At 31.8% G+C, this 9,405-nt stretch overlaps 1 protein-coding gene across 1 annotated transcript; it reads right to left on the bottom strand.

Moving 5' to 3' along the window:
- Nucleotides 1-432: 432 nt before the first annotated feature.
- On the bottom strand, nt 433-9,230 carry LOC106061865 (mitochondrial import inner membrane translocase subunit Tim23-like). Its single transcript, XM_056018653.1, has 7 exons — nt 9,020-9,230; nt 4,900-4,967; nt 4,649-4,748; nt 3,908-3,995; nt 2,199-2,257; nt 1,291-1,401; nt 433-1,199 (listed from the first exon to the last, which is right to left on the bottom strand). The coding sequence occupies exons 1-7, from the start codon at nt 9,069-9,071 to the stop codon at nt 1,093-1,095; spliced, it is 585 nt and encodes a 194-aa protein (XP_055874628.1). The 5' UTR covers nt 9,072-9,230; the 3' UTR covers nt 433-1,092.
- Nucleotides 9,231-9,405: the final 175 nt, after the last annotated feature.

Here is a 9,405-nt window from a genome sequence, read left to right as displayed (position 1 = left end):
TCTCATATTTCGAGTTGTGCTTTTCTAGTATTTAAACTTGTCTAAAAGTTTATGTATTTCCTTTTATAATATACCAGTACTATTAAGTTTTGTCTACTTGATGCAGTTTCCTAAAATTACTTTCAAACAACTGTCATGTATAAACTAAAAAAAATAACAGGATCAGAATCTTCTTTGCCTGTGCTGGGTAATGGTCTATGTTGTTATTATTTTTTTTTCAACGACCTTCGTAGTGCAATAGAGAATAAGAGAAGTCAAGACAAGTCTAGTCAATTATTGCCTGGACAGACACCAGTGCTGCTGTGTATAAGACTATTAGAAATTAGATGCTCATTTCATTTTTTTTTTTTATTATTTCATGGCTTTTATTGAATTTAAAGAATAGTGTCATACATTCACCAACTAAAATTCAAACAAATAACTTCACTGGCATAAAGAGTGTTGTCTTTATTTGTATTCTTTCAAATGCATACATCAGAAACATATCCAAAAAAAATGCTTCATATTTGAATCCTATGGCACACATACTAATCATTTAGTCCAGACATGGTCAAGTGGCTCAAACACAGACAGTAGAATGGGAATACTTAAGACATATTGAAATAGACACATTTTTTCTTTTTAGACATAGTTGAACAGCTATACTCCTGTATAAAGGGATTTACTTTCTGACTTAGAAATACATTAAAAAAAAACACAATTAATTCAAGCCTAGTACATTCATAACATAGCATCTCCTTTTTAAATTTCTTAATTCAATCTTTCTCAGTGAACTGGCCAAAACAAATTCACCCTTAAAAGGAATCCAGTTGAGGTGAATCACTGGAGGACTTCCAATGTTTTTCACTAGCTTATTCTAGTATGCATTTGGATGATCAATATTTCTATATACATAGGTATGTTAAAATTATGGACGATGGCATGAATTCTATACACATGGATGAAAACTCTGCATTCAATTGACATTTATAGGATCTTCACACCATTCAGCACATCCACGATGCTTACATGTTCTCTGATACAACACCAAACTATGAAACAAATGATCAAACTTTGTAGGCCTCGTTGATAAATAAAACAAAAGATCACCTTTTATCTTCCCCTCCATACACTTTTAATTTTGTCACTCGTGAAGAGAACATAGATTAAAGAAAGTCCAAGTCCAAAAGCACCGCCGCGGAGACAGGGTTTCAAGCCGCCTGTTGATATACAGTGATAAAAGATACAAACAAACTGTATCACCAGTCTAGTCTTAATTACATCACCAAAGCCAATGACAAATAAGCGTACCTGATGACTTGTATAAAACTCCCGTAGAGGTACCCGCAGCTACAGTGTTGAGTTCATCGTCAACACCACGCCCCCATGAAAACACAACTCCAAACACACTGTACATTAAGGCTGGAAAATGGAATCCAATTCTATTGAATGGAATTTTAATGAAAGCACACACTGAACTATTATAAACTACATAGCGATTCATCCTGAGATATCACTGTACAATGTTGTCACTTTGATTAGACTAGTTTGACCAAAGAAATTTGTAGATGCAAAAGTGGTGGTTTTGGAGAAGGCCAAGATAAAAAAAACAACAACATAAAAATGTTTTCAAAAAAACAAAAATCAAAGCTTATACAAAGTGTAATTGTATCAATTGGTCTGGATATGCCATGTAATTCAATCTGTCATAGATCTAGACCAACAACAATAAATCTGTGATTAGATATATTTTTACCAATTGTTTTTGTTTAGCACTATTTCATACTTTAAGCTTTCCTAATATGCTATGATCCTATTACTTATTTGGACTAGTTGGGAAAAGGAAAGGGGTGGCAGAAGAGAAGAAAGGGATGTACAAATGTGTTTAAACTTTTTACCAGATAGACAGACACAGTGAGTTAATAGAAGCTTTATACAAAAATATGGAGAAGCCTCCTTGGGCCAATAAACTTTAACCTGCAATGCACAATCACCATTTTTAAGTTCCATGGTCTTTTCATTATGATTCTCATTTCTCTTGTAGTGATGTTTTTTGTTAATGTGTAAAGAGTTAACTGTAAACATAACTGCACAAGTGATTGTTGATATTAATTTTTTTTTTTAAATCTAGGAAGCAAAAATAATAGCAAAGGGCTGCTAAGATTTGAACCTTCCTCCCTGTAATATCAGCCTATAACAAGTCTGAAAAGATCTCTTACCTACAACACCTAATGTTTGTGCAGTTGATGCTCCACCTTTTGTTATGAAATTGAGCATTCTGGGGAACAAATATGACTTTTATCAGAGATAGAATGAATTCTATTGTGAAAAGAATAGACTTCGGTTATGGACATAACAATTTTGCTGATGTGTCTATATGTTGAACATATTATGGAAACGTTTAAGGAACAGAAATGCTTTTCACATTTTAAAAAAAATGTGTCATAAAAAAATGGGTCAAGACTATATATTGACATCAGGTTTAAACTGCTTAGGTCTACTATCTAATTTTTAAACAAGTGCTGAAATTTTTTATTTTTTTAAATCTAATAACTTAATATCCTTCAGTTTTGATTCAAATTAAACAATAAATTACAATGATATGCTTATTGAAGTTGTGTAGGTTTCTAATGTCATGAATTACATTGTTTGACTCTTGATATCAAAGTTTTTAAATTTTTTTTGCAAAAGTCAACATGTTATGTTTTTTCCAATAAACATGAATAAACCTCAACCCTAATCCTCGTGTTATTTTATAAAATAGAATAAACACTAATGGACGGCAATATACCAGGAGATGTCAACGGCCATTACTAATATAATGTTGAAGATTTTGACATTCAAATATTATATAACACATAAAAGATTTTCAAAATTTCAATAACAAAGGGAGCCTTTTCAGGTTTATACCTACTAAAAACTGAGGGTCCAAAAATTCAGGCAGTAGCCTAAAACAATATGTACTAATAGATATTATCTATAAGATTTCATTTCTTTGTTTGTAGCGGATGAAGACCGTATGGCCCAAATATTTTGTTTTTGTGTGACAACTTTTTTTCATGCAGGCTTACATGACAGTTGAAGGTTGCTGACAAGAAGCAGAGCATTGTGTTTGTAAAGCATCAGTTAGGTGTTCATTTATAAATATTTAATTTTTTTTGTTTCATGATTTTGAATTGTATCATTATCTAATATAGCCCATTTTTTTTAAAATTTAAATTAGGAGAGACTTGCTTTAACTACATTAGATCTAAGTTCTTTGATCTTAGCTCTAGAAAATGTAAACCTAGATACTAGTCTATTACAAATAGAACACAAAAATCTGTTCTAGAACAGAAAATGTTTGTTTTTTTTAATGACTAAATGCATTCCTAGTACAATTGAAGACATGCTGAAAGTGTCTTTCTAACTTTTGTATTTTAAGATGAATACATAATGGTAAGTGGTCAATACAGTGTAAAAAAAAAATAGATGAAATTAATTAATTTTCTTTCAGAAAGTGAATTAATGATTTGCATGCTCCACATGGACTGAGTTCTTTGTTGATATTCTAGTTAAACTATTGATTATTACAATCTATTCATGTTTTATATCTTCCCTATTCATGTTTTATATCTTTTATTCAACTTCTAAATTCCTCTTCATTCTCCTCTTGTAGTAAATTTTACTGTTATGAAAATTCATATATTATACTAATTCTTTTTTAAAATGTTCAACAAGTGGATAGTCAGCTTTACAAGAATATACTTAAGGGTACAAACTCAATTTAACAGATAAGTGAGAAATAATTACTTATAAACTCCAACTATATCAATATGTTTATATGAACTAACTAATCGAAGTAACTTGTGATTTAAAAAAAAAATGATTATAAAAATCATTGGGTTGACATTCGTAAAATATTATTAAAATATATTTGTATTCTTACTGTGTCCTTCTATTGGCCCCAACCAACTGTCTTGCCTGCACATCCTGGACCCCCCTATAGAAACCATTTACACCACCAACTGCTGCTCCTGAAAAATAATAAAAACTTGTTTGATACAATGTTGAAAAAAAAAAAGGAAACTTTTATTAACCTTTTATAAAATTTAAATTTTACATTTCTTACAAAAACAAACAACCAAAAAGCATTGCATGGTACCAAAAAAGGATCCCATCAAAAAGGATGTCCACATTTAGAGAAGGTTACCAAAATGAATTTTTCAATGTAATCCTAATGCACACTTGTCAGTACAAATCATCATTCGAAGAGAAATTTGTGATAATCACCCACAGTATGATTCACTATACTTATAAAAACTAGATACATACAGGCAAAATGAAAGCAATAGATTGTTAGTGATTAATAATTATAAATAATGATTTAAAAAAAAAAAAGAAAAGATTTTTTATATTCTAAAAATAGTTTATGAAGAACAAGTTGTTGTTTTTTTGTTCTAAATAACTTTTGGAGTTTATTTCATTGGTTCACTCGAAAACATTTTCCAGTGAACATGCTTACAAGAATAGGATGGTTATGATACAGCAAATAATTTTTAGAAAGAATACTTTAATTTTTAAAGGACATACAATTTTGTTGTACAGCTACTTCACTTAGAATGGAATACATAACATATATATATATATATACATTTTAAATTAGCTAAATAAAAAAACAACAACAAACCTAAGAACACTGAACCACCTATCTGCGAAAATGAAAGTTCAAGTCGACCTCGAGTTCTGGCAGCACCTTCTGGAAATATGAACTGTGAGTCTGCTGCATTCTACAAGAGGAAGTTGAAATGGTACTTAGGCAAAGAAACTAATTGATACTGTAATTTTTATATACTAGATAGTTAAAGTTTTATTCTGCAATCAAGAGTTCAAATAAAATGTCTTCTTTGATCACTATGATCTAAAGTAAACTATACTTACTGGTCCAAGATAAGCTGGATTAAAATTAAGATATGGTGACATGATTGCACCTGCTGCTCCAGTGGTCACTAAAATATAGACAATATTTATATTATATTTTTATATATCATATGATTTAAGACTTTTGTTACATAAATATTTACAATTTTGAAAAAAAATGTTTTTTCCTCTTTTTAGTGCAATTAAGTAAAAGTTTATCTGTGTACTTTTTTAAAAATGAACTTTAAATTCTACTTTTTAGTATTTTAGGATGCAGTCCAGAAGTTCAAAGATATCTATTATGAGCCCTGAAGAAAATGAAATACTGATGCATCTATATAATAATATATTGATATTTGCAGCAGCATTAGCATTGAAAGCACTGGCCAATCTAATACTGTCTACATTTGGTGTAAATTAAAAAAAAAATTTGAACTGATTGAAATAAAGATGTTATAAGATGTGACGATTTCCATAAACTATATTTTCTACAAGTATTAGATAAAATAGGCATCCAATAAGGCATAATTATATGTATATAGAGAGATTGATCTTGAGACTTTTCTAGTCTAAAGCTAGAGTCTCTAGAAATTTCATCAAGACATTGCCTTTATCATTTAATATAATTCGTCATGGCCACCTGCTCATGTGATTCATGTGCTTTGGATTGTTGTCACGATAATCCTGAGTGTGAGCCCAGCTTGCTGCCTTTCACTATCATCTTACAGAAGAGTTTCGGGTTAGGACATAAGATTTAGATTCTCTTAACCTCTGGAACAAATAATAATCTTCATGTCTTAAGTCTAGGGAAACTTATAAAACAATTTATGAGCATACATGCTTTGATTCAATGACATCAACATATTATATAGCAGGGCCGGCATTAGGCAAAGGTAAACTAGGGAGTCACCTAGGACCTCCAATCGCACAGGACTAAAAAAAATTTTTGCGAAAAAAATTGCTTAAATTTGGATCAAATTTCAAACATAGCAGAACTCTCATGACTCGTCTACTAGCCTTGCTCAAAGTCTCTAGTACTACGATTCAGGATCTATATGCAAAGAGGAACGCTACTTGAATCACACTATATATGAATTTATTTTTGTGATTTAGAGTATTTAAAGTAAGTGAAAGTTAAACTATACTTACTGCCTAGAGGGACACCTGGTTGTATGGTATGTTAGACACTTAGTTAGTATTATGAGTTTATCTAGAGACGTACCATAATTGACAGATTCTGAACGCGATTAGTGACGCTATGACTTAGTTGGATTAGAGGCTACTTAGAGACAGAAAATCAGTTGGTGATAGGATTTTATAGGTTATATATATAATAATATATATATATATATAACTTTTATAGGTTATTAAATTTATAAAATGTTATTATTTTCAATTTTCTTTTTTATATCAATTTCTTTTTACACTAAATCAAGACAGGTCAATGTAACTTGTCCCATTCTCAATTACTCCATTCTCTGTTTATAACTGATGCCACAACCAGGCCATTAGACAAGTTTTACCTACACTGTAGCACATCTAGTTGACTAAAATAAAAAAAAATAAAAAAAAAAAAAAAAAAAAAAAAAAAAAAGTGTGACCCCACGTGTTTGGCTCGCTCACTCCACTCCGTGACTGTTTCCTAAATTTGGTACCTAATCGATCAATAATTATTCCTCCCGCTATGTTTTTCTTTCTGGCACTGTGTTGATGATACCATACTTAGTAACTACCTGGTTGATTAATTAGGGCACCAAGGAGAGACAGAACAAGAGAAATGGAGAGCACGGTTGTGCCTATCACTGTGTTTGTTAATTGTATTAGCATACTTTTTGCTTTAGTAGCCAATCACTTTTGATTGCCTTTGTCTTTTATTGTAATTTGTAGCACATTAAAATTATTAATAATAGTAATAGTAAAATAGTAAAAATAGTAATAAAATAGTGTTAACCCTGGACATACCCTCCTTCCTGGTTGTGCGGTTTGCGCGCTGGACCATCGTTTGCATTTATCGATGGTCCCAGATTCATACCCTGCCCGCTCGCATTTAGGGAGGTTTGGACTAGGAAGTAAACTATCTTCAACTCTGAAGGGACATCCGAAACGTAAAACCTTTTACAAGAAAAAAGTGACATCAACTTGAGCCTAAGTAAAACCCTTGTTTTTCAGAGTAGATGAAACTAAGTAAATGTGTCTGATCTATAAAGAAATGGAGCGTGAACAAAATAGACTAGATCTAGTCACAATCTAGTGCCATCATAGTCATAGCTATAAATTTAAAATAAAGGCTCATTTTTACAAATGTGGATGTTCACTAATACCAGAAAAATCAAGGGTTGTTGGTTAGGATCTTGATACATGGAATGTGTAGATCTGGACTCTAGTAAATAGATGATGACTCAAACTTAGTGTTAAGAAAGACTTAGAAAAGGCTTAACTGAAAATAGTGACTAAAGTTCTAGTTCTAGATCTAAGTTCTAGTTCTAGATCTAAAGTCTAGAATGACTAGAGTAGATAACTAAGATAATTGCAGACTCTTTGGCCCAACAGGGAGGGCAAATTCCACCCACTGATGAGGCTGTAAGCTTTCATCAAGCCCTGGCTATAATACAAAAAACAGAAATGGAAAAGTGGTTTGAGTGCTGGGACAAGTCCCAAAAAGCCCCTGGAGTCTGGGAGCGCATGAGGCGCCCTGACCGCACTTCCCCATGGTCGAGGCTGTCCAGGCCTGAGCAAGCTATTATAGCACCGTGCAGGACAGGCCACTGTCCTGTTGGCTCATATTTCTCGCGGCTATGGCCAAATTTTGATTCATGGTGCCCCCGCTGCGGGGAAGAAGAGGAAACCGTACCTCATATTCTGTTTGACTGTCCCAGACTTGCTGATCTCCGTCTCGACAGGTCTGGGAAACCCTAAATTCTCGACATGTATGGCGACATTTATGCACTACGCAAGACAGCAGGGTTTCTGTCCAGGGCTTTTGCAAGAGAGGATTTGAGCCTCTCAAGCCCTCACTCTAATGGAGTTTGATGATGATGAACTAAGATAACTAAGACTATAGTCTATCATAATGTATCTAATGATTCACTAATCAATCTAATCTAGTTCTAATCTAGATACATGATTCTATCATTAGTCTAGATTCTAGATTCTGATCAAGTCTAAGATCTGACTAAAGTCAGTAAAGTAAAGTCACTATATCAATATGACTAATCATCAGTAGATCTTTTTTCTAGATCTAGATCTAGAGCTAGTCTTGACGCTTAAAGATAAAGTTTTTAAGTTTTAAGAAGTTTAAGAAGGTAAGTCAAAAGTCTAAGACTAATCTAGAATCTATATTGACTATATCTAGAATCTAACATAGAAAATGATAGATATGAATGATAGTTAAAATTATACAGTCACTGATTATCTGATAGATCTAGACTCTAGTTAAATCTAGTTCTAGTTTTAATTTACTTAAAAATAGGTAAATAGGCTTATTTTTTAAAGTTTAAGACTGTCATGTCAACTGTCATATCGACTAAATTAGTCACTTATTAGTGTCATCACTAGACTAGACTCACTACTAAAGTCGAAGACTGTCACTAAGTCTAAAACTTAAGACTGTCAAAGTCTAGCTAGCTAGACTAGATCTAGAATCTATTAACTCTACTCTATAATTCTATATATAATATAGTTTATATAGTGACTAGATAGACTAGAGTACTAGATCTATATTAGTCTATAGTGTAACTATAGACATAGACTTTAGAATAGACTCTAGTCATGAGTCAACTGTCAAGTCTAGTCTTCTAACTTCTAGATCTAGATCTAGTTCTAGATTCTAAATTGACTAAATAAAGTATTATAAACTAAATTAAATTAAAAATAATAAAAATATTAATTATTTAATTATCTTACTAATCAATCAATCTAAGACTTAGACTGACTAAGATTAAGTCAATTTAAGTTTAAGAACAGACTCATCAGATTCTTGAGACTGTCACAACAGAGACACAGAGTCTAACAGGCACACACTGACACAGAGTCTCACAGATCTTAAATCTAAAATCATCTGTAATTTTAATGATCATTCTTTGTATTCTAATTCTATAATTCTTAGTCTTAGTTAGACTTAGAGTCGGAATTAGACTAATACCTGGAACGTTCATCGTTGGATCGGATGAAGAATAGGGATTTTTATCACTCATATTCGTTAGAGAACTGGAGATCTAGAATCTGTTTAAAATTCCAAGAAATAGAGTAACTCCTAGATAGATTTGGATTTCTAAATAAATCTATTGTAATTGACTTGATTACTCAACTCAAGGACAGGGCAGTCAATACTTTTAGATTTTCTAAATAAAGCCTCCGAACAGCCCCAAGAACTGAAGAAGAAAAAATCCCAAGCTTGTTTTCTCGTGGCCACACAGACTGATACAGTATATGTATATAATTATAAATCCTTTCCTTTACTAATCTAGATCTAGTTATATTTCCTAGTTAATCTATTTTTTTTTATTAATTAAAGACGTTGCTATGGTC

The sequence above is a fragment of the Biomphalaria glabrata genome, chromosome 2 (genome assembly GCF_947242115.1).
Source record: "Biomphalaria glabrata chromosome 2, xgBioGlab47.1, whole genome shotgun sequence".
In the NCBI taxonomy this organism is placed as follows: Eukaryota; Metazoa; Mollusca; class Gastropoda; family Planorbidae; genus Biomphalaria; species Biomphalaria glabrata.
Note: the sequence above shows the minus strand (reverse complement) of the source record. Positions and strands in the feature narration are given on the sequence as shown.

Excerpts from the sequence above, each read along its gene's own strand:
- LOC106061865 (XM_056018653.1), bottom strand. The coding sequence starts at position 9,071 with ATGAGTGATAAAAATCCCTATTCTTCATCCGATCCAACGATGAACGTT. Across the intron at positions 4,968-9,019 it reads TCCAACGATGAACGTTCCAG|TGACCACTGGAGCAGCAGGT; the intron begins GTATTAGTCTAA and ends TCTATATTTTAG. Across the intron at positions 3,996-4,648 it reads AGGTGGTTCAGTGTTCTTAG|GAGCAGCAGTTGGTGGTGTA; the intron begins GTTTGTTGTTGT and ends ATTATTTTTCAG.